The 25,442-nt window shown below is 53.3% G+C and overlaps 1 protein-coding gene across 1 annotated transcript; it reads left to right on the forward strand.

Moving 5' to 3' along the window:
- Positions 1–357: 357 nt before the first annotated feature.
- EXOC3L2 (exocyst complex component 3 like 2) lies at positions 358–20,820 on the forward strand. The gene is made up of 12 exons (XM_063113296.1): positions 358–399; positions 4,530–5,068; positions 7,914–8,547; positions 10,468–10,579; positions 11,516–11,617; positions 11,725–11,825; positions 12,003–12,113; positions 14,018–14,153; positions 16,276–16,398; positions 16,872–17,027; positions 17,905–18,026; positions 20,532–20,820. Exons 2-12 carry the CDS (start codon positions 4,546–4,548, stop codon positions 20,818–20,820), a joined length of 2,409 nt encoding a protein of 802 aa, XP_062969366.1. The 5' UTR covers positions 358–399; positions 4,530–4,545.
- Positions 20,821–25,442: the final 4,622 nt, after the last annotated feature.

Here is a 25,442-nt window from a genome sequence, read left to right on the forward strand (position 1 = left end):
CACCCGGTTCTCGTCAAAGGCCTCAGGGCTTGCCCAGGCTGGAGAGCAGCTTTGGGCTGGAGTCCAGCGTGGGGTGTCTCCCTGGGGTGCCCAGGATGGTGTTGTCACCTCAGGAGGCGTGAAGAGCAGAGAGGGGGTGCGTGGATTCCGGCCAGGGGGTGGGGGTGGGGGCCTGGCTGGGGGCCTCGTCCTTCCCAGCCCAACCGCAGCCAGCCTAAAAGGGCAGACAGATAATGAGGCCTTCCCGCCCCTGGCCCCAGAGAGGGAGGGGTTTCCTGACAGGAAATTGTCCTCCTCCAAGTCCCCCCCTCCTCAGATCCAAGCTCTCAGCAGTCCTGGCCGAAGTAGCCCGGGGACAGGACACCAGCAGGGACAGAGGGACAGGCACTGAGGACAGAGGTGAGTGTGCTGCTCGGGGATGGGGGAGGATTCACACATCCTCCCCTCCGCAGCCCAGGGCCCCTCTTGGGGAGAGGCACCATCCAGAGTTGGGCTGAACCAGAGGTCATGAAAACCTGTGGCTTGAACCCAGGAAAGGCTGGGGGCAAAGAGAAACTGGGGCTGGTGAGAAGGCAGGAAGGAGATGGGAGCAAGAGGAAGGTGCAGGGGAGACTTTGGGGACTCTGGGGGCCCAGAGGGGTTGCAGTGATGACTTGGAGAGCTTGTAACCACCAACGGAGAAAAGAGATGAGACGACATTGGGTCTGATGCCCTCTGAGTCCAGATGGGAAGACTGAGGCCAGGAAGGGATCATCGAGTGCTTTGTTCCATCCCAAGAGAAGAGATCTCAGAGATGGGAGCTGGTGGGCTGGCCTGTGGCTCACTCGGGAGAGTGTGGTGCTGACAACACCAAGGCCCCGGGTTCGGATCCCTATAAAGGGATGGCCCGTTGTTAGCTCACTGGGTGAGCGTGGTGCTGACAACACCAAGGCCACGGGTTAGGATCCCCTTACCGGTCATCTTTAAAAAAAAAAAAGAGAGAGATGGGAGCCGGGAGAGGATTGGGACAGAGACGGAGATGGGACAAGGTTGAGATTGGAGATGTGGGTGAGCTTGAAATGGTCTGGGTTGATGACAGGACCACATTTGGGGGCAAGGACTGGTTTGGGGTTGTATTGGTTAGGGTTAGGCTTGGATACACACAATTTGTAAGGACAGTTCTCTGATGTAGATGCTGGGGACTAGAAGTGACGGATTCTGCATACAGAGGTCAGGGCCTCTGCAGAGGGTTTGGGGCTTTGGGGAAAGGCTGGCAGCGAGGAAGAGGAGGAGGGGCCCGAAGAGGGAAATTCTGGTGGCCAAGACATCCTGCAGAAGCCAGGAGGCTGGGGGCTTGAGGGATGCCTCGGAAGTGAGTCAGGGGCTGGGCACTGGGAGGCAGACGCAGGGGCTGGAGGGGGCAGGATGTCAGAGCCAGTTTGCAGAGGGGGGTGTTGGAGCCAGGAAGGGGAAAGACGTCGGGGCTAGTTTTGGGAAAATGTTGCAGCCAGGTTTGGGAGTGTGGGAAATAGTTTGGGGATGTGGGAAATAGTCTGGGGGTATTGGATCCAATTTGGGGGGATGTCAGAGCCAGTTGAGGGAGTGTCAAACCTAGTTTGGACAACATTGACTTCAATAGGAGGGAAACTGGAAGCTGCAGTTTGTGGGGGGCGGTTGGAAAGAGTTGTTGGGGGATGTTGGAACCATTTTGGGGATGAGGCATGTGGAGGCCAGTTTGGAAATGTAAGAGAGAGAAGTCGGTGTGTGAAGTGTGAGCGTAGGGGCGTGATATTTATTGTACTCAGCCATGGGGGCTCCAGGCAGGGGACTGCCATGGTGACTGGCTCCCTGGGGGATAGGGGACCATGGAGACTAGAGGGAGGTGGGTGGTGTTTTTATTAACAGGAGGGTTAAGAAGCAACAGCTGAGGTCTAGAGGCTGAATTGGGAGAGGAAAAAATGGGACTTGTCACCATGGAAAGAGATGCTCTTGTCCACAGCCCAACCAGCTCAGGACCCCTTCATCACCAGCCTCCTCCCAGGTCTCCCACCCACCCCTGCACTCCTGCACAATCCTGACCCTGCCCCTCACTTGCCCAGAATCCTGTCTTGGTAAAAAAAACAACCTACAGGTCCAGCAATAGGAAAACAAATGAACATCTGACATTTTATTTGTGTAATTTTGTCATAGTCATACAGTGGAATATTATGTGGCATTTAAACTCAATGAACTGGAGCCGTATGGATAGATGCAGATAAATCCCAGAAGTTCATAATGTGAGCAAAAAAAAAAAAAAAGTTGAAGGATACAAACAGTCTGACAATATTTACAGAGAGTTTGAGTCCATGTAAAACAATATATTATTTCTGGATACAAGTCTATGTAGGCATGGGATAAAAATCTGCTTGGATGAATGGACAGCATATTCTGGATGCTAGTTTCCTTGCGAGAAGGCTGGAGTGGGACCAGGGAGAAGTGGCAGGAGGCTGTGGTGTGTTTGTAATGCTTGATTCTTAAAAAAATCTGAACCAAATAAAGCAAATGTCTACATTAGATGTAGCTGGGATTGTAGGCACAGGAGTGTTAAGTTTGTTTTCTATATTTTTCTGAATGTTTGGACTATTTCATCATTTTACAAAGTACTCTTCCATGGCTCCCCAGTGCCCTCGGAGAAAGCCCAAGTCCCTTGTCACAGCGTTCAAGGCCCCATGTGGCCTGCTCCCTACTCACCACTCCTCCTCCCCACCCAAGGAATGAACTGTCTTACCTCCTTCCTTCCTTCATTTCCTGAGTGCCTGCCCTGGGCTGGGAGCTGGGGACACATGGTGACCAAGACAGCCCCAGCCCTGCCCTCCCAGGGCTCACAGTCCAGTGGGATACACAGACCTGTGCCCAGAGAGTGATGCCCCAGAGCAGGCAGGGGTGCGATATGGAAGGTCAGGGGCTGTGGGATCACTGAGGGGGGACCTGACCCAGCCTGGGGGCCTGGGAGGGCTTCCTGGAGGAGGGTGCCTTGGGGCTGAGTCCTAAAGCATGAATGGCGTGTGGAGAACAGGCTGCCATGTAGAAGGGCCAGCAGACACTGAAACCCAGAGGAGCCCAAGTAAGGAGGAGACAGATGTGCCACAGCCTTAGTGAGGCAGGCAGCTACCAGACCATGCGAGCTGTGGTCTGAGCCCAAGCTTTGTCCTGAGGGCACTTGGGAGCCATTGGAAGGGTTAGGAGAAGGAAAGGGGCAGGCATGTGCTTTATTAAGGTCCTCAAAGTTGGGCTGAAGGTGCCAAGACTAGAGGCTAGAGACCAAGGAGGAGGCTAGGGCAGGGAAGTGGGCAGTGGCTCAAACTGGGGGGGCAGGCCCATGGGAAGGGAGGGAGGCAAGGGACTGCAGGCTGGAAAGAGAGACTTGGGAGATGGAATGAGCAGGACTTGGGAAGCTGTGAGCCCTGCGAGGTCAGGGACTGGGTCTGCCTTGGTCACCGCAGTGTCCCCAATGCCTGTAAAGGGCCAGGCCCATGACAAATACCTAGTAAATGTTTTTTTGGTTTTTTTTTTTTAAAGATGGCCGGTAAGGGGATCTTAACCCTTGACTCAATGTTGTCAGCACCATGCTCACCCAAGTGAGCTGACGGGCCATCCCTATATAGGGATTCGGACCCATGGCCTTGGTGTTATCAGCACCACACTCTCCCAAGTGAACCACAGACCGGCCCTGTAGATGTTTTTGTTTTGTTTTGGTGCTAAAATACACATCACGAATTTCGCCACTTTATACCATTTTAAAGTGTACAATTTAGTGGCATTTAGTACATTCACAAAGTTGCACAACCATCACCTCTATCTAGTTCCAGAACATTGTCATTCCCCCAAAAGGAAACCCCACACCATTAGCAGTCATTTCCATCCTCCCTCTCCCTAGCCCTAGGCAATCACAAGTTTACTTTCTGTCTCTAAGGATTTGCCTATTCTGGATATTTCCCAGTAAGTTTTTGCTGAAGGGATGAATAAGACAGAGAGGACAGCTGGTACTAATTGCATAGGGGAGATGAGGGGCACAAAGGGGTCAAGGCAGGTGCCCAGGTGTTGGGGCTGGATGTCTGGGTAGATGGCAGGGCCTGGGTCCCCATGCAGCCTCAGCCGTTGGCTGGCTATGCCACCTTGGGACAGAGCCTTTCCCTCTCTGAGCCTGTCTCTTCATGAAGCAGGGGGGGTAACTAAGATCATGAACATTCCTGACACATTGCTCCTTACTGATAGCGCAGATGAAGGCAGGAAAAGGGTGTGAATATTGATGCTGGGGGAAGAACTGGGCTCTGGAACAAATCCTGGCCTTGTTCCTGAATCACTGTAGGATTTAGGCAAATGCCTTTGCCCTTCTATGCCTCAACTTCCTCATCTGCAAAATGGGGATAATAATAGTCCCCACCTCATAGGATTGTGCGGTTTCAAGCGATTAAATGCCCAGACCAGTGCCTGGTACACCCAGCTCCCTAACTGCACAGAGCAACACCACCATTGCCATCAACACTGTCGATGGTCCTTTTTTCCACCAGGTCCCCACCCATCAAAATGCCCATCCTGAAGAGTCTAGGGGTGGCAGATCCTAAGGTAACCCGGGCAGGGACCCTGCCCCTGAAGTCCTCTCGAAACCCTTTTGAAGAAGTTCCAGGGCTAGAAGAAGAAGAGGCCAGGGGGCTGGGGACCCTGCCCAACGGAACATCTTGTCGCCGTCGTGCTACCCTGGAGAAGCTGGCAGGCCTGGCCCCCTTCCGGCTGGGCTGGGCCCCAGGCCGCCGGGCGGGCAGCCCTGGAGATGGGCCACCTCGCTCTTTCTTGGGTCGTGTGCTAGCCCCAGGGATACGTAGGAGCTCAGCAGATTTTGGCCTCCTTGCCCGGCTTCAGGGGACCCGAGCCCATGGCAACGAGGAGGCCGCTGGGGAGGCTGCTCGGAGATTGGCCTTCCTGAGACTGGGGCGTGGGCTCAAGCCCCGGCATGCGTCACTGGCTGAGAGGGTGGTGCCCGCAGGCGAGGCAGCTCCTGAGCCCCCACCCAAAGTCCCAGAGCCCCGCAAAATGAAGGAGCCTTTGTCAGGTAAGTGGGGATCTCTGACCCAGAACGGGGAGAATCAGTGCCCATTTCCATCCCCAGTCTGGGCGTCCCCAGTTTTCATACTTAACCCCGCCCCAGCTCCCAGCCCGACCCCATCTCCATTCCCATATCCCACTCACATCTCCCACCTCCATGCACAGCTTCAAGGCCTCCCCACTGCAGTCCTAGTCCCCATCATCCGCCTCCAGCTGCAGCTCCATCTGCGTTCCCACCCCCAATCCAACCCTCCTCTACCTGCCAATCTCAACCTCACCCCCACGTCTAACACCAAGTGAATCCCCAACTTTGGTCCCAACTCCCCCACTCCTCTCCTATCCTCAATATTACCCCCTTTCTCTCCCCAACCTCAAACTCGACCTCATCCCACCTCCAGCATCTACTTTCAACCTTCTGCCCCTTCCGAACCTCCATACCCCACCCCATTCCCAGCCCCACTCCAGCCATGGCCCTAACTTCAGCCTCCTCTGTCCCCATTCCCTGCTCCTTTCCCATCCACTCTGAACTCCCTCCCTAACTCCACCCCAATCTTACACCCCCATCCCCAGCCTCCACCTTCAGCTTCATCTGTCTCAACTCATGTCCAAACTTGATCCTTAAACTCATCTTCATACCCAACCCCTACCTTCATCCCCCAGCACATTTTCCAAACCTATCACTACCCTTATCAGTTCCCCAGGGCTGCCGGAACAAAATGTCACAAATGGGGTGGTTTAAAACAATTGAAATGTATTGTCTCACGATTCTAACGTATGACGTATTGGCAGCGTCACGATCCCTCAGAAACCTGTAGGGAAACTCTTCCTTGTCTCTTCTTAGCCTCTGGTGGGCCGCTGGCAGTCTTGGGTGTTCCTTGGCGTGTAGAAAGATGAACCACTTCAGTCCTCCGTCTTCACATGGCCTTTTCCCTGTGTGTCTGTCTATGTGTCCAAATTCCCCTCTTTATGCGGACACCAGTCATACTGCATTGGGGCCCACCCAATGATGTCATTTTAACTCAATTCCCTTACAGATCTCATTCCCAAATAAGATCACATTCTGAGATACTGGGGGTTAGGACTTCACATATCTTTTCTGGGGGACACAATTCAACCCATAACACCACCCTATTTCCATCTTCAATGCTGCTCCTACCCCAAACCCCAATGTCTTCCTCAATGCCTTTTGTGTTTCTACCCCATACAATACGTGTTCCAAACCCATCATCCATCTCTACCTTGAAACACATCCGTGTGCTTATCCCCAATCCACTGCTTCCTCCAAATGCCATCTTTAACCTCATCTCTATGCCCCAAACTGTGACAACCCCCAACTGGTCCAGTCCCATTCCATGTCCCATTCCTCTGCTCTAATTCCATCCCCACGTCCACCTTCAACCCCATCCCTCCTACCTCCTTACCCAGTCCTAGACCCATTCCTAGTCCTTCCCCAGCCCCCAGTTTCAGCTTCAATCCCAAACCCAACCTCCTGTTCATCCTTAATCCCATCTCCACCTCCACCCCAAGTCCCAATTCTAAACCCCCATCTCCAACCTCTGCCTTCAACTCCATTCACATTTCTATTCTCAATTCCAACTCACGCCCAACTTCACCTTCAGGCCCATATCAATCCCTACTTTCTTCCAACCCTTAATTTCCACCTAAACTCATCTCCACCCACATCTCCAGCCCCATTCCCACCCTAAACCCTGATGTCATTCTCCATTCATCCTTTCCCATTCCCCTCCACAGATTCCAACCCCAACTTCATCCTAATCCTAAACTCTGTCATCCCCACCCCTTCATCCCCACCCTCCTCTCCAGTCCCATCCCTGAAACTCCATCCTCATTCCCAGCCCTGTCCCAATCCCCACCTTAATTCAGCTCCATCCCCTACCCAGTCTCTGTCCGCACCCCCAGCCCCACTGCCAGCCCTCCCCCTCAGGCACGGGCTGCTGCCATGCTGGGGCCTTCTGGAGAGCCCTTTCTGTCCTCTGATGCCCTCCACATCCTGGCCAGAAGCTATTTCAGCCCAGCTCCCTGGGGACTGGGAGGGCACTGCAGGGAGGTGAGGAGGGGGTGACTGGGGCCCCGCCTTCTGGAAACGGATGGGCAGAAATAGCGCTGGCCAGGAAACAGTTTCTCTGCCAGGGAGGAAGCAGAGGGGGGTGGAGGTGTTGAGGGGAACCCTGGGCCGCTGGGACCCTCCCTCTGCCTTCACTCACTGGCCTTGCAACCCCAGGACGCCCCTGACTTGGGGGAGTCTGAACTTTCCAGAGTGCCAGATGGACCCCCACAGTCTTCCCCACCCTCAAAAGACCCCACCTCTCTCCAAGCCTCCACCTGCCCACCAGTCCACCGGCTGTCTCCTTCTCTCTCCCTCATCTGGCTCTGATCGTCCTCCCAGCCCTGGGGCACGCACTTCTCCTACCCTCACCCCTCAGCTTTCCTGACCCCACCTTCCCTAAGCCACTCTCTGAAGCCCTCCCCCAGGCCCCTGACCCCTTCCCGCCTCCCCCACCCCCTACCCTGCTCTCTGCTTCCCCTGACCCGTCCCCCGTCCTTCTCCTCGGTCCTCTTCCTAACCTTCCAACACTTTCTAGTCTTTTGACCTCCTTCCTCTATCCGGAGCCTTCTCCCATCTCCAAAGCTCCTCTCTCCTTCCCTACAGGTGCGCTTCTCCTCCCTCATCCTGCCCCCTGCCCTGCACCCTTCACCTGCCACCCTTCTTTTCTGCCTTCTCGGACATCCCTGCCTCCTCTCTCTGCCCCTCCCCACCTCCTTCCACCCCTTCCCGTGACCCGCACCCCCGCCCAACGCCCTCCCCCTGACCTCCCGCCTTTCCCCCGCAGTGCTGGAAATCCTGAGCTTGATCCAGCAGCGCGAGCTCGCGCGAGCCGACGAGCACATCTTGGAGCTAGAGGCCGAGGAGCTGGCGTCGTCGGGGGGCGGCGCCCCGGGGCCGCCCCAGGCCGAGGGCGCGTGCGGGGGCCGCCGGGCGCGGGACGTGGCGCTGCTGTACGAGGCCCTGCAGCGCGAGCTGTGGGCGCTGGTGCGCGAGACCCTGGCGGGCCCCGGGCCGGGGGCGGGCGCCGGGGCGGGCGCCATGGCGCAGCTGGGCCAAGTGCTGGTGCAGGAGGAGGCGGCCGACGGCCGCCGGGGCCCCGGGGCTGCCCGCAAGCTGCGCGCCCGCTGGGCAGAGGCCGTGGCGCGCGCGGCGCGGGAGCGCCTGGAGGCGGCTGCGCCCGGGGCACCCGGGGGCCTGGCGGGGCAGCTGGAGGCGCTGCGGGCGCGGCTGCTGGAGGATATGGCCGTGGTGCGGGGCCGCCTGGCGCCCGCCTACCCCGCCGGCCTGGGCGCCTTCGGCGTCTACCTGCGCGGCTACCACGGCGCGCTGGCCGAGTGGCTGGGGGCCTCCGCCCGCCGCAGGCTGCCGCTGGCTGACCGCTACGCGCTGCTGCACTGGCACAATCAGGTATACCCCAGGTGAGCTGGAAAGGGCTACTCCAAAGTCGCGTAAAAACCCCAGCCCTGGCCTCTTCAGATCCTAAGGACCTTGGAACAGTTGACCCTTCAATCACAGAAGCTTAACACCGTTGTCCCTTCCAGTTCTTGGCACTGGGACATTTACAGTTCTATAATCTTAGCGCCATCCACCCTTCCAGTGCTACCGAGAGTGCTACCGCTTTAGCACCATGGATCATTCCAGTCTGAGAACCTCAGCGCCTTCCAGTCCTCGATGCTTACACTCTTGGGATCATGGCACTGGCTACCCTTTCCGTCCTAGAATCTTAGCACTGTCCAGCCTTGCAGACCTAGAACCTTAGCATTGTCGACAGTCACACTCCTAGAATTTAGTAACATTGACCCTTTCAGGCTTAAAATCCTAGCACTGCCCACCCTTTCAGACCTAGAATCTATTCGTACCGTTCACTCTTCCAATTCTAAAATCTTAGCACTGTTGACCATTTCAGTCCCACTAGCTCAGCACTATGCACCCTCCTAGTCCAAGAACCTTAGCATCACTCACACTTACACTACTAGAATCTTAGCTTTTCATCCTTCCAGTCCCAGAAATTTAGCACTGTTGACCAGTCCCATCCTAGAACTTTAGCCCCACTAAACCTTAACCTACTGCTGACCCTTAGAATTCTAGAATCCTAGGGGCCGGCCCGTGGCTCACTCAGGAGAGCGTGGTGCTGACAACACCAAGTCAAGGGTTAAGATCCCCTTACCGGTCATCTTAAAAAAAAAAAAAAAAATTCTAGAATCCTTACACTTTTCTCTCTTTAGATCCTAGGGCATTAGTACTGTTGACTCTTCCAATCTTAAAACTTTAGAATTTATGACTCTTTCAAACCTAGAACCTTAAAACCAATGAGCCTTTGAGTCCCAAACCTTCACCTCATCCCCCCTTTGGATCCTAGATTGTTGACACTGTTACCTTTCCAGTTTTAGGGCTTTAGCGCTGTTGGTCCCGTAATTCTATAACTGTAGTATCCAGAACCTCAGCACCATTGACCCTCCCAGTCCTAGAATCTTATAACTATTGAGCTTTTGAATCCTAAAACATACCCATTCTTATGGCAGGGTGGGGGCGGGGAACAGAATACGGTGATTAACTATGACTGGATCACCATCCACTCCAGGAAAAAGGGAGTTAGCCACACCCAAATCACAAGTTGGAGAGTAGAGGGGGTGGGTGGTTTCTTCAACAAAATCAGGATGCTGTCACCAAAAGAACGGGAAGACAACAGTTACCAGCGTCAACCACAGAGGTCCCACTTGGGAATACAAGTACATGTCAGTGACACTCTCTTGCCACCTGTGAGATATGGAGGCAGGATAGGAAGTCTGGAAAGCTTCCTGGAGCCATAGGACATGGGTTAAGTCCAATTTGCAGGGAGATGGCATTTCTGATCGAGAGGATGCCATAAACCAAAGTCTGGTGTGTGGAGGGGTGGTAGGGAGTGGGGGTGGGCAGTGATGATATTGCACAGCCTGGGGCATGCAAGGGAGTAGAAGGGGAGTGAGGGCTGGACAGGGGAGGCCTCCAAGGCCAGGTGAGGTGGCAGGTTCTAGGAGCAGAGGTGGAAGGGAGTTTCCGTCTGGTGAAGCTGATCATGGGTGAGGCCTTGCGTGTCAGATCATCAAGCCTGGACTTGACCTGTACAAATCTTGCCCGGACACTATCCATCAGAGAGCTGACTCAGAGAGCTGGAGCCAGGGAAGCAGAAACTCCAAAGATTTCCTCTGAAGGATGAGCAAAGCTGGCCCAGAGAGAGGAAGGAAGTGGCCCAGGGTCACAAACTCACAAACGCAGTGGGTGTGAAGACATAGGGATGGGTCCAATTGCCCAGCTCCACCTCTTACGGACCTCCCTGTCTCTTCCTTCCCTTTCTCTAGGGAGGTCCTAGGGCTGGTGGACATGGTCGCCCTGGAGAACGGGGAGCTGGGGCCACTTCTGTCCCCTGGCACCCTACAGGGTTTGGAGGATGAATGTGTCACAGATGTTAAGGTACCTGGGACTTGGCATTGGCAATTTAGAAGTGGGAGACATTTTGTAGAGAGAGGTGGGTCACAGTGGGATAGGAGGGCTCTCCTCTTCCCCTTTCATTATTCCCATCTCCCTTTTCTCTTTGTGAACTTCTGAGTTCTGTCCAAAAGTCATATACATGTAAGCCCATACTGATCATTTTTGTCTGTGTTCAATGTTGTATTCCAAGCACCCAGCCCCGGGGCATAGAGACACTTGGCAAAGTTTCAATACATCCAGACACTTCAAATCTTAGAGCAAGAGAAAGTCACAGAACCTCAGCTCATGGACCCAAAGACTCACAGAAGTACGGCATTAAAGCATCTTTTCATATAACAGTGCTGATAGTAAATATGGTTAAAAACTGGCTGGGCATGGGCACCCTGGAGCCGAATGGCCCCAGCCATAAACAATCCGAATGCCAGTCCTGCTCCCATCCACAGAAGTCAGAATCCTTGCAACTAGAGAGCCTAGAATCATACAATTGAACATGTCTAGGTCCTCAGACTCTTTGAATTGAAGACAACACATTCAGCCAGAGAATGAGAGATATGTAAACCTTCAAATCCCAGATCTTCAGAATTCTTGAATCACAGAATCTGAGAATATTGAGCTAATTGGCAGAACCTGAAAGCAGAGTCTTACAACCATCAAATAATGAAACATAGACCCTTCAACCCCTTGGCTATTAGAAGGAGGAAGCTGAAAACCAGTTTCTTAACATAAAGCTCTGAACCCTAGATTTAGGAAAGATGGAAGGGGCTGGGGACGTTTTCTGGTTCAGCCCGTCTCCCCAGCATCACTTTGGCCTGCGTAGAATTCCAGAACTGCTTGGAGCTAAGGGCGAGGGGATTATGGTGGGAGAAACAGAGAAAGCCGCCCCACAACTTCTGCCTGTCTCCCACTTCCCCACTTCAGGCTCAGACTCGGGCAGACCTTCTTCGAGTGCTGCAGGAGGATGAGGAACACTGGGGGAGCTTGGAAGACCGGCCCAGCAGCCTGGCACAGGATGTGTGCGAGGTGGGGGGTAGGGAAGAGGGAGGGATCAGCTGGACAATGCGGGGCTTGGGGGAAGTGGGACCTCGTCCTCTCCTCATCTTTTCTCATCTCCCTGGACCACCATGCAGCTGCTGGAAGAGCACACAGAGCGAGCGCCCCGCATCAGCCAAGAATTCGGGGAGCGGATGGCCCACTGCTGCCTGGCGGGGCTGGCAGAGTTCCTGCAGAGGTACAGCCTGGTGGGGGGGATCAGGACCTGGGATCCAACAGAGAGAGGAGAGGTGAAAGGGAATCAAGTAAGGATGGGCAGGGATGCGCAGCAGGGATGTAGGCTTTGGTAGGTGGAGGGCCCAGCGAGGGGCTGTTACCCCATCTATCCTGAGCCCTTCCCTCCTCCTCCCACCAGCTTCCAGCAGCGTGTGGAGCGATTCCACGAGAACCCAGGAGTCCGGGAGCTGCTACCTGACACCTACATCAGTAGGACCATCTCCTTGGTCAACTGTGGGCCCCCCCTGAGGTGAGAGCACCCAGAATACGTGTAGGAGAGGGCCAGTCTCAGGTGACAGCTGAACTCAGGTGCCTGGATCCTGGATAGGAATCGCAGAGCTGGTCCAGAGGGCATGTACATGGGACCTGAGATACACAAAATCTGGGAGTCCTAGAAACAACTGCAGCATCAGAGTATTAGATTATAGAATAATCAGAATATTGAAGAGTTAGAATTATTATAGAAACCTAGAAGCCACACTCAAAGACTGAGAATTACACATTCTTTTCTGCCTTTTTAATCTTTCTCATTTTTTATTTTTTTTTTTTCGTGACCGGCGCTCAGCCAGGGAGTGCACCGGTCATTCTTATATAGGATCCGAACCCGCGGGCGGGAGCGCCGCCGCGCTGCTAGCGCAGCACGCTACCGAGTGCGCCACGGGCTCAGCCCCTTTCTCATTTTTTAAACTTATTTTTAATTGCATTTTAAAAATAGGTAATGCATTTAGGGCTGGCCGGTTAGCTCACTTGGGAGAGCGTGGGGCTGACAACACCAAGTCAAGGGCTAAGATCCCCTTACCGGTCATCTTTAAAAAAAAAAAAAAAAAAATAGGTAATGCATTCATGTGGTTCAAAAATTCAAAAGATACAAAAGTGAAAAGTCTCCTTCCCATGGTATCTTCCCCCCACCTTTGGGCAACCAGTATTACTAGTGTCTTCTATATCTTTTCACACCAGTAAATAGGTGTAAATAAGTGGGTATATGCTTATGTACACGTATGAAGGTTCTTCAGAAAGTTTGTGGAAAAATATAATTGAAAGATAATATGAATCTTTCAGTGAACTTTTTTTTTGCTCTCTAGTGGATTCCAATCCATGAACTTTTTGAAGTACCCTCATATATACATATTTTGTACAAATACAAATAAATATTTAACTATGTGCATAGATAATATTTCTTTCCTCCTCCTCTTCCTCATTCTTTTTTTTTTTTAAGATAACCGATAAAGGGATCTTACCCCTTGAGTTGGTGTTGTCAGCACCACGCTCTCCCAAGTGAGCTAATCGGCCATTCCTATAGAGGATCCGAACCCGTGGCCTTGGTGCTATCAGCACCACACTCTCCCGATTGAGCCATGGGCCGGCCCTTTTGAAAACACAAATGGTAGAATATTGTGCACACTTCTGCCTCTCTCCGCCTATCAGCTTGGGAATCTTTCTGTTAGGTCATGAAGAGTTGCCACATTCCTTTTTTATATCTCAACCATATTCCACTGCTTGGCTGTACCGTTGTTTATTTAATCTGTTCTTAGTGGATGGAGAGTTGCTTCCACTTTTCCAGGGAAGAACCCTGAACATATGTCATCTCTCATAAGCAAGGGGACTTTGAGGAGGTACATTACTAGAAGGGGGTCTGCTGGGATGAGGGTCCAGCATTTGTGATTTGGGCGGAAAGTGCACAGATCAGGTCACTTTCCATCCTCAATAAAGGAGCACAGAGTGCTACAGTGACGGAAAGTGAGAAGGGAAGAATTTTAGAACTGTAGACATTCAGAACCACAGACTTTGAGAACAGAAGCCTCACCATTCTCATCGAGAAAGCACCAAGGGAAACTGAGACCCAGAAAGACCCTTCCCTCCCCCAACATACCCTAGATGCCCCCAGACATCCCCCAGCTCCCAGACATCCCCCCAACCCTGACATTTCACATCCTCCCTGACACCCCAATCCCCAGACACCATCAACCTCCCATGAATTCCCCGACATTTCTCTGCCCCAAGACCTTCCCCAGAGCCCTTGACTTTCCCAAGCTCTTCATCTGACCTGTCATCCCTGCACTCCACAAAACAGAGCCCACCTAAGGGGAGGCAGGTCCGGGCAGGTGGGCTGAAATGTATGGGCTCCTTGACTTTTGGTTCCACTGATCCCCACAGGGCTCTGGCTGAGCGCCTGGCCCGGGTGGGGCCCCCTGAAAGTGAGCCGGCCCGGGAAGCTTCGGCCAGTGCTCTGGACCGCGTGACCCGGCTCTGCCACCGTGTTCTGGCTGACCTGCTGTTCCAGGAGTTGCAGGTGAGTGAGGCAGGGGGCTGGGTGTGGGGCCCATGCCAGGACAGGGAAGCACCCCCCTCAATCCCCAAGTTCTCTTCAGCCCATGACTCAGTGTTCGGGAAGCAGGTGGGGGTGGAGGGGTTAGGCTATGCTTGGGATGTTTGGAGGGGGAGAGGGGGATACAGGAAGGAAGAAGTGGGAGGATGTGGCCCAGGGAAGGACAGAGTGCAACCAGCAGGAGGGGGGCTTGGGATCTGGGTGGAGTCCTTTCCCACTGAAGCCCCCCACAAATCCCTGCCAAGGCTCTCCTAGACACTGGAGCCCATTCGCCCATCTCTGGGCCTCTGTGCACATTCTGAGGGGGCTAGATTCCAGATGGGTGAGAGTACGTGGAGAGGATGGCCAGAATACCGGGCAGTGAGACAGAGGTGTGTGAGTCCCTGGTTGTAGGACATCCTCAACCCAGGTTTTACAGCAGATCGTGTCCTTTTTCTGCTCAGAACCATCCCATGACTCCCAGCTCATTCAGAGCAAAAGCTGAAATCCTCACCTTGGCCCCCAGTGACCTGCACAATCTGTGCCTTCCCTCTCAGACCTCGTCTCCTCCCACATTTTCCCTTACTTATTCCACTCCAGCCAAACCATCGCCACTGCTGTCCCTTAACACAACAGGGCCTTTGTACTTGCTGTTCCCTCCGTCTGGAATGCTCTCCCTCTGATAGCCATGTAGCTCCCTCTCTTACCTCTCTGAAGTCTTGCTTCAAATGTCACCTTCCCAGTGAGACCTTCCACGATCACGCCATTTAAAATAGAAGCCCCCTAGCAGCCAGCCACCAAAAAAGAAAAAAAAAAAAGAAGCCCCTGAGACCCCCCTCCTGACTCCTTGCTATATTTGTCTCCAAAGTACTTACTGCCACCTGCCATGCTATATCCTTTGCTTTTTTTTAAAATCTGCATCCTCCCACTGAAATGTTAGCTCCTCAAAGGCAAGGATTGGTTGGAATGTTTGTAAAATAACTTTTTATTTTGAAAAATTTCAAACCCACATACCCCAAAGTAGGCAGAATGACAAAATGACCCGTGTGGCCTCATCGCCCAGCTCCAGCAAGTATCAACTCCTGGCCAATATTGTTTCCTCTCTCCCTGCACCTCCCTCTCCAATGATTTCTTTTAAAGATCCCAGACATCCTATCATTTCATCCATCAGTATTTCAACCTGTATCTCCAAAAGATAAGGAATCTTTATTAAACAAATATAAGCAACAATGTCATTTTCATACCTAACAAATGAACAACAATTCCTTAACATCGTCTGATATAGGAATTAGTGTTCAGAGTCCTCAGACTAGTTGATGATTATGTCGTGCATGGAGTTTTGTTTGTTTCATTCTCTGCTGTGCCCCCAGCGTTTTCTCATGGGTGGCCGGCAATCCACCCAGGACAGGCCCACAGAAAGGGCTCAGAGAGTGGCCCACCTGACCAGCCTTATCTCTCCACTCCCCCTCACATGCCTGGAATAAGCCACCACCAGTATGGGCTTCCGAATCGCACAGCTCCCTGCCCCACTTCAAAAGGCCAAGCTTGGTTTAATGCTCTGCTGTCTTAAAGTTTTAAATAGCTTTTGAGCCAGAGTTGCCCATTTTAATTTTGCACTGGGCCCTGAGAATTATGTAGATGGTCTTGACAGCCCTACTGACCCTCTTTCTGGTCCTCTGACCAGCATGCCCATCTGAAATCTGAACCTTCTTTACACTGGCTCTTCTCTCTGATTGAGCCACCTCCCCCTCCACCCCTCACCTGGCTAACAATGATTATCATCAGGACCGCAGCTCTGCTGTCCCCTCCTCCGGGAAGCCATCCTTGACTCTCTATGCTGAGTCAGGCATCCCCTCTGGGCTTCCTAAGCCCCTGGGCTTCCCCATCCCAGCCCTGTTAGCTCTGGGTCCTTGCTATCTGAGGACTGGTCTCTCTCTCCCTCTGGACTGTGAGCCCCAGGAGGGCAGGGCTGGGGCCGTCTCTTCCCTGATGTGTCCCCAGCACCCCACAGCCTTGGTCAGCAGGGAGGATATTCCTAAGTGAAGACCGAGGGTGGAAGGGAGGAGAGCGATGACCCTTTCCCTCCCTTCCACTCTGCCTCACCCAGCCGCACTTCAACAAGCTGATGCGCCGGAAGTGGCTGAGCAGTCCAGAGGCCCTGGATGGCATCGTGGTCACGCTGGGCGCTCAGGCCCTGGCACTGCGCAGGATGCAAGATGAGCCCTACCAGGTGGGCCTGTGTGGGGGGTGAGGGGAGAGGTATGAAAAAGTGGGGAGGAGGGGAGAGCAAGAACGCTCCGGCTGGAGAGACCCCTTCTAGGCGGGAGCGGCCCGCTCAGGGTGGGGGAGGTGGCGCCCTGCCTAGGGTCTGCAGGAGGTGCCGCGGGTACTGGGCAGTAGGCCGGGGTGCAGACTGGGTTGGGGCCTCTGGAGGTGGAGCTTGGGGAATGCGGAGAGGCTGGGATGGGGGTCTGCAGGGGGTGTCCGCAGGCTGATTAGCGGCCCGAGAGAGCGTCATCCGGTAGGACAGGGAATACCGTTTGGGAGTCGGAAAGGCAGCTGGGAGTGGGGGCTGGGGCTGCGCGCCTTGCGGGCGCGGGAGGGGTTCCCGTTGGGCGCCCAGAGTGGGCGCGAGTGGGTGGGGAGCGAGAGGGAGGGGGTCACCGGCGGCCCACGCTCCGGTTTCGTTCCCCCGTGCCCCAGGCACTGGTGGCTGAGCTGCACCGGCGGGCCCTGGTCGAGTACGTGCGGCCCCTGCTCCGCGGGCGCCTACGCTGCCGCTCGGCGCGGACCCGCAGCCGCGTGGCCGGGAGGCTCCGGGAGGACGCGGCGCAGCTGCAGAGGCTGTTCAGGCGGCTGGTCAGTGCGGCGGGGAGCGGGGTGGGGGGCAGGGGGGTTCTCAGAAACCAGGGCGACCGTGGCTTCTGAGAATCCCAGGACTCCAAACCCGGGGCGGGGGCAGGGCTTAGAAAAAGACCCTCACCCAACCGATAACAGCCCATAACATTCTGATCCATGCCCTTGGCGTGCAGAAATCGTGGAAATGGGCCCTCTCACTGCCAGCGCTGGCCCCTGGGCGCATTCTCAGCTGGCGAGTTAGAGGAACCATGATCCCTGTGCACTGTTGCGCGGATTAGATCAGTTAATTCCTGTGAAGCGCCTGGCACAGAGTCAACCCTCCATAAACATTAGCTATTATGTGAGCGCATGTAGAAGCTAAATGCGGCAGCAACTCAGAATGCTAACAATTCCAATCCGAGAATTTAAAATCGCTAGATCTTATTTGTACCCAGTTGTACTTGGAAGGGCTGGAAGGACCTCACTTCGCTATTCCAGGAGTTTCCAGCCCACAATCCTTGAATTTTTTTTTTTTTTTTTTTGAGATAATTGTAGATTCACATGCAGTTGCAAGAAAGAATTCAGAGAGCTCCCTTGTACACTTTATCCAGTTGCCTCCCAATGGTGACATTTTGCAAACTTGGAATGGGTTTTGAGGGGTATCCCTGAGTCCCAAATTATCTGCAAAACTGGGAGTAGATTATATTATTGACTTTTCTTCAAATTTCCAAAGGTTCCAGATAACTTCTGTCCACAGTCTATCCTCTGCCCCGTTTTACAGATGGGAAAACTGAGGCCAGGAGGGGCAACAGCAGGCGGAGGCCAAGTCTTGGGAAAGGAGGGTGGTTTTGGAGGGAACATTGGGGCCAGAGTGTGAGCCCCAGGCCCACCCTTGCAGGAGTCCCAGGCCTCGTGGCTGGACGCCGTGGTGCCCCACTTGGCCGAAGTCCTGCAGCTGGAAGACACGCCCAGCATCCAGGTGGAGGTGGGGGTGCTGGTGCGGGACTACCCAGACATCAGGTGAGAGGCCGCTGCCGGCCTGCCCGATCCTGAGCAGGCCGCCGCTTGGCCGCGGTCTCTCGGCGGGCCTTGGCCTCCGTCCCTGCCTTTCCTGCCTCCTGGGCGAGGGAGGGAGGGGGCGAGCGTGTCTGACGGCCATTTCCTGCTGGAGCCAGGGCATTATTAATAAGATTTCCCTCCTTCTGCCGCCGCCGCTGCCGCTACCGCCACCAGGGCTCGCAAACAAACAGGCGGTCACAGGAAGCCCAGGGCAGGGGGGCGCGGGGCCGCCTGGCGGCAGGAAGGGCCGGCCCGGCAGGGGAGCCGCGGGGGACACGGGGACACGCACGGGCACGCGGGCGCACACGCACTAGGACGGCGGCAAGGGCAGGCGCCGTTCAGATCCTGGTGGGCCACTTCCTTTGTGTGTGACCTTCTGTGAGCCTCAGTTTCCTCTTCTGTTCCATACAGAATAATAGTTCTTTCTTCATAGGATTATTGAGGGAATTCCTATAATCATCATCATTATCTCATCATTGGTCATGGCGATAACAACACCAGTTCTTGCTTATCGAGTCCTTATGTCAGGTTTAAATAAACACCTTACCTGCCTATTCTATAAGCGAGAGATATAATTAAAGCTATTTTAGAAAGTATATGCAAGGCCTGCCCGTGGCTCACTTGGGAGAGTGTGGTGCTGACAACACCAAGTCAGGGGTTCAGATCCCCTTACCGGTCATCTTTAAAAAAGAAAAGAAAATGTATGCAAGTAACTCATCCGAGGCATGCAGAAATTAAGTAGCTTATCCCAAACATCACAACTAGCAAGTGGCAAAGCCGGGACGTGAACCCCAGGCAGCAGACTGGCTCTAGAGCTGGTGCACCAGACCTCCAGACCACACTGCCCTCTGTGAGTGCTGATGGTGGTGCATGCAGACATTCTATGCTCAGACAAAACCCCACAGAAACAAGGAGTGATTAAAATTAACATTCAGTCTTCACCCCCAACTGAGCTCAAATGTCTCCTAAATTTCCATCCAGGTACCCTCATGCCTACTTAAGCTCTGGGCTCTACAGAAAACCCTTAACTTCATCTTTGCTTTTGTCCTAAACAGCCCCACAATCATCACTCCAATCTAGCCCTGAAGTGTTCACCCGAGCCAAGTGAGGCACGAGTGGGTTTAGGTTCCAGGGTTGAGGATGAGGGATCCCAAGGGGTACCAGCAATTCTGCTCAGTTGGAGCTCCTGAACTCAAATCTGATCATGGATCAGAACTTGAATGTGAATTTGAATCTGAAGCTAAGTTTGAGAATTCTCGAGCTTAGTTGGGAGCAGCAGTTCTAAAGTTAGGTTTGGGGACCATGTTGTGAAGCTTGGTTGAACTAGAAGGTTCTTGAGCCATGCCTTGGAGCTGTGGAGATTCCAAACCTGGGATATTGGAAGATGGAGACACTGAGCTGGATTGAAGGTGATAGTGAAGACTCCATAGTTCTGTTTGAAATGAAAGTTCTGGAAATGAATGTTGGGTTCAGGATCTTGAGTTGAAATATGGTGGTGGTTCTGGAGTTGTCTTTTGGATTGGTGATCTGGAGCTGAGGTGGGGGTGAAGAGAAAGTTTCCAGTGTGTTGGATTTAAGGGCAAGGGTTGCAGAACAGAGCTGGTTTTGAGCATGAAATTTCTGGTGGGAGTGAGGGTCCCCAAGGTGTATTTTAGTCTTATAGTAGAATTTTGTTGAAGCATGATTCTGGGAATGGGTTGGGGGTAAAGTAAGTGTTCCAAGGCCAAATTTGGGGATGAAAGTTCCAGAATGGGATCTAGGTTGAGAGGTCTTGAGTTGAGATTTAGATGAGGGCTGTGGAACCGCAGTGGTGGGGAAGCTTCCAGATCTGGCCTTGGGGAGAGGTGAGGGTCAGGACGGGAATGTGGGCGAACACTTCAGGGTTAGACTTGAGTGATGAATGTGGGGTTGTTTGGGACAAAGTGAAGATACAGTTAAGGGTTTTTTGCCCCAAACCGACCTGCTTCTCCCCGCCCCCAAAAATTGGGGGCTGGCCAGTTAGCTTAGTTAATTAGAGCACAGCCTTGTAATACCAAGGTCACAGGTTTGGATCCCCAAACTGGCCAGCCACTACCACCAAAAAAAGAAGGGTTTTCTGTAGAGTCCAGTACTTAAGTAGGCATGATGGTACCTAGATGGAAATTTAGGGGATGTCTGAGCTAAGTTGGGGAATCAGGAGCTGAGACTTGGGGTAAAAAGGAAGATTCTAGTGCTGAGTTTGGAGGTGAGGGTTCTGGAACTGATTGCGAGTGGGAGGATTTGGGAATAGTTGGTGGGAAGTGAAGTCCTGGAGAAGGGCTGGTGTGAGAGAGGGGCTGGGGGAGCTGGTATGAAGGAAGGATCTGGAGGGGCAAAGGGGCTCCAGAGGTTCTGGGATGGGCAGGGGTCAGGTGGGATCCACAGGTGAGCTAGGGGTGCATCCAGAGCCGAGGACCCTCAGGCCCCTGTCCATTTCTCTCCCCCCAGGCGGAAGCATGTGGCGGCCCTCCTCGACATCCGTGGCCTTCACAACACAGCTGCCCGCCAGGAGATCCTGGCCGTGGCCCGGGACCTGGAACTATCTGAGGGGGGAGCCCTGTCACCCCCTCGGGACCGTGCCTTCTTCGCAGACATCCCTGTACCCCGCCCGTCTTTCTGCCTCAGCCTCCCTCTCTTCCTGGGCCGCCTCCCTGTCTCCCGACTGGCCAGGCCCAGTCTGGCCTGTCTGCCCCTGCCCCGGCCTCCGTCTCCAGCGAGGCCCCGGGCCCAACGCTGAGGATTTCCCGGCCCTCTGCCTCAGTGCCCCCATCTTTGCTGCTGACAAACTGTCTTCCCATAAGACCCTCCTCCTGACTCCCTGACTGGGACCACAGACCTCTGGGGTGGAAAGATCCTCAGAGGTCTTCTCACTTGCCCAACCCCGAACTCCCTGTGCAGAAGGGAAACAGAGGCCAGAGGGAGCAAGGACTTTCTCAAGGCCACGCAGCCTGTTGCCAGCACGCCCCTCCACCCCCATAGCCCAGTGTGGTGGATGGCGTTCTGGAAGACTTTACAGAAATATCTCGGCCACCCACTTCCCCCTCACCTCAAGGTCTGGCCCAAATCCAATGTATTAAGGAATGTTTGATACTTAGAATAAAGAGGTTTCTATTTAACACAAGGAAGGGCTGAGTCCCGGGTGCGTGGGGAGGAGGAAGGACCCGGGCAGGGCCCAGGGCCAAGGGCTTCTCACACGCCCAAGGCCGGGCTAGGGTCCAGCTCTTGGGCAGGGCAGTGGAGGGAAGCCGTGTAGGGCCAGGAGCAGCCAGCCACCCCGTTTACACCAAGTCCCCGTGCTGTGTGACTTTGACGCAGGCTCTCGCCCACTCTGAGCCAGGGTTCCTCATTTTGTCAATCCCAAAGTGCCTGTCCTTCTTTTCTGGGCATGGTGGATCCACTTGGCATGTCCTCCCCAACCATCCTCAGCCGGGAAGCAGTGTCAAGAAAGGAAGGAGGTTGGGGGCAGGGCTGGCGGCATCCAGGGCACCCTCCTGCGTTGACACAGGAAAATCTCAGGGTGGGAAAATATCCAGCCTCTCACCCTCAGCTTTGCTGGATCCCGGTCCCCATGGAGACCTTGAGGTCACCTCCCTGCTGACCCCTGCCCCTCCGGCCTGGGCTGGACAGCACATGACGGATGCTTCCTGGCTTGTGTGTGTGTGTGCGTGTGTTTTCCTGAGAAGTCAGAAAGACGAGGCAGCCAGGGGTCAGCACTGGGGCTGGGGTTGGAACCTCACGCACATCTGAACTCGGGGATGTGGAGAATCAGGACTCCTGGAGCCCCAGAGCTGTGTGACCCTGGGGAGGAAGCTGCCCCTCTCTGGGCTGTAGTTCCTGTTCCTCTCTGGGGAATTGCTTAACCTCTCTTTACCCACGCTGTGGTAAGCTGTCCAGAGGATGTACCCTCCACATTTCACCCTCCAAAGATGACACTTTCAATGTCGTCGATATGCAAAAGAGTGAGAGAGGAGTTGAGAACAATATGTTGCAGTTTGTAGACATTTAATTAAACATGTATTAATCTCAGTTTGTCAATGTTCTTTTCAGACTTTGGTCCCTCATTTAAAAACAGCTTTGGGCTGGCCCGAGGCTCACTCAGGAGAGTGCGGTGCTGATAACACCAAGGCCACGTGTTCAGATCCCACATAGGGATGGCCGGTTGCTCACTGGGTGAGCGTGGTGCTGACAACACCAAGTCAAGGATTAAGATCCCCTTACTGGTCATCTTTAAAAAAAAAAAACATCAAAAAATCGCCCAGCTTTATTGAAATATAATTTACATAGTAGACAATTCATCCATTTAAAGTACACAATTCAATAGTCCTTCCTACATTCTTGGAGTTGTGCAACCACAGCCACAATCAATCTTAGAACATTTTCATCACCCCAAAAAGAAACCGCACACCCCTTAGCCATCACCCTCCAACCCTTCATATACCCTCTTCCCCCAGGCCCTGGCAACCGCTAACCTACTTTTTGTCTTTGTAGATTTGCCTATTCTGGACATTTCATATAAATGGAATCATACAACATGTGGCCTTTTGTGTCTGACGTCTTTTACTTACCGAAATGTTTTCAAGGTTCATCCACATTGAATCAGTCTTTCATTTCTTTTTCTTGCTGGACAATATTCTACTGCATGGATAGAGCTTTTTTACTTATCTGTGTATCAGCTGACAGACACTAGATTGTTTTTCTTTTTTGGCTATTATGAATATGGTGCCCCATTTTTTCTAGGTTGCAAACATTTCCTTGGGCCTCTGAGAAGCTCAGACCTTACTCTGAGACTTGGTTCCCACTTTTGTAAAATGGGGAAGGTTCTAACAACTGCATTAATTGAGTGCTTACTGAATGTGAAGCACCGTGCTCATGTGGATTCACTCAGTGCCCTTCTCAACAAACTTGCAGACTTGGAAACAGAGGAAAGAATGCAGCCAAAGTTACCCACCCACCAAGAGCCAAGGACAGGACTTCATGTATACCCCAAGCTCTTAAAACAGCAACCCCTCCAAGGGAGCCGGAGGGCTTAGCGAGGAGGTCACATGTATGACGCATTCAGCACAGGTCTTGACCCATGAGAAGAGCTAGGAAAATATTAACAATTAGCTGTTTGGACTCAGACAGAGGTGGGTTCAAATCCCAACTCCACCCTTTTCTGCTGTGGGTCTGGGGCAGGTTGCTGTTTCCCGGGCATTTGTTCTGTGCAAGGTGTTCGTTGAGTGTGTCCTAATGCAAAATATCTCATGGCACTGTCCCCGTGGTCTTGGGAGGAGAGGCTGTACCCAGGGAGGAAGCAGGCTCAGGGTAGGCACTGGCCAGGGGACTCAGTATGTCAGAGGCAGAGCCTGGGATTTGAATCTCTTCAGATGGGCTCTAAGACCACTCAGCCATTATCTGCCGAGCCCCCATGTGCCAGGCTGAGCATGTGCCATGTGCCTTGCTACCTGATCCTAGGCCACTCGCTCCATCACCCCAGGAGGTCAATAGTGTAATTGTCCCTAGTACATGGATGAGTCCCCAAGGCCCTGATGGTTACTCTGTCTGGTCACACAGCCAGGAAGTGGCTGAGCGTTCCCATCATTGGGAAGACAAGAGATGAAGCCAGATGGGGAGGGAGGCTGTCTATTCAGATGTGCCACGGCCATTGTCCAGGGTAGGAGACAAGGGGGAGGAGCATTATGAGGTGGCCATGCCTACTGTGCCCTCCACAGGGCCCTTTGCTTGGACTGGGGTTGATTCCATGGGGAACAGGATAATTTAACCTCATCAAAAGTGAAGTTGCAGCTGGGACCAAAAGGACAACTGGGCAGAAAACTCTGGGAAGGAGAAGCACCAGGGGCCAGGATACACCCACACTGGGTCCTCTAGCACCCTCCCTTCTGACCCCAGCCTGGTGAGGGAAGAGCTCGACACACACCCCCACCCCGTAGGGCCCAAAGCCTTTCTAATGAACTGTGGTCCCAGGCAGGTAACTTTCCACCAAACACTCTGCTTAAGGCAGCTCCATCAAAGCACCTGGACAATGTAGAAGAGGCCCCCAGGGTGTAGGCAGAGAGGCTAAGGGTGTCCAGTGCCCAGCATGGCACTCACTGCCTGCAGAAAGGAGGTGGGTAAAGGAGAGGATTTACCAAGCTCCCGCCCTGCCTTGGAACCTGAGCCCCCAGCCCTTCTGCAAGCTCTGCCCTCTATCTGAGCACCCATACCCCTCGCTAAGCCTCCATTTCTCTCTCTAAATCCCAGTCTGCCCTGAGTCCCCATGCCGCTTCCTGAGATGCCACCCCTCTGTGAGTCTCTGTCTCTCTTCTCAAGACCCTGTCCCTTTCTGGGAACTCCCTCCTGTTCCTCAAGTCCCCATTCCCCTCTCTGAGCCTCCCTGACCCCCTCTACCTCTGAGGTTCTATCCTTTCTGGGCCCCTAGGTGCTCTGAGTCCTGTCCCCCACTTAGATCCCCTCTAAGCTCACGCTCCTTCTATTCTAAATTCATTTATTTATTCATTCCATCCATCCATCCATCCATCCACCCGAGTTCATAGTAAAGATAGATAACAGTCAGTGAGCAACTGGTTAAATTGTGTCTGGTATAGCCCCAAATGGAATCCATTTTAGCTGATAAAAGATTGGAGGCAGTTCTTCATGTTCCGTTATGGAACATCCTCCAAGATAAGTGAAAAATGCAAAATGTAGGATAGTCGGTACATCTCAGTCAACATACTTACAATTCTAGATAAAGATACTACCCAATTTGTAGTCATGATCACCTCTGGGGAATAGGATTGGGGGAGGAAGGAGATTTTCACTTTCTAATTCATAAACTATTTTCGTTGGATTAAAAAAAATTCTTTATGGAAGTGTAACAAACACACAGAAGGGCACACAAATCATTAGCGCACAGCATAGTGAATTTCCACCGAGTGAACGCACCATGGAACCAGCACAAGTCAAGATGAGGACCTATACCAGCCTCCCGGAATCCCCCAGCCCCCTCCCAGTCACTGGCCTCCCTCCAAAGGCAACCAGTATCCCGATTTCAGTGCCACTGATTACCTCTGCCGGTTTTTGAACGTTAAATAATTGGAATCATACATTATGATGACTTTGGTGTAAAGCTTCTTCCCCTCGTCATTATATTTGTGAGGTTTACTCACTTTGTGCAAATCAGTAGCTTGTTCATTCTTTTTTTTTTTTTTTAAAAGATGACCGGTAAGGGGATCTCAACCCTTGGCTTGGTGTTGTCAGCACCACGCTCAGCCAGTGAGCAAACCGGCCATCCCTATATAGGATCCGAACCCGTGGCCTTGGTGTTATCAGCACCACACTCTACCGAGTGAGCCACAGGCCGGCCTAGTAGCTTGTTCATTC

Source organism: Cynocephalus volans, chromosome 10 (assembly GCF_027409185.1).
Source record: "Cynocephalus volans isolate mCynVol1 chromosome 10, mCynVol1.pri, whole genome shotgun sequence".
In the NCBI taxonomy this organism is placed as follows: domain Eukaryota; kingdom Metazoa; phylum Chordata; class Mammalia; order Dermoptera; family Cynocephalidae; genus Cynocephalus; species Cynocephalus volans.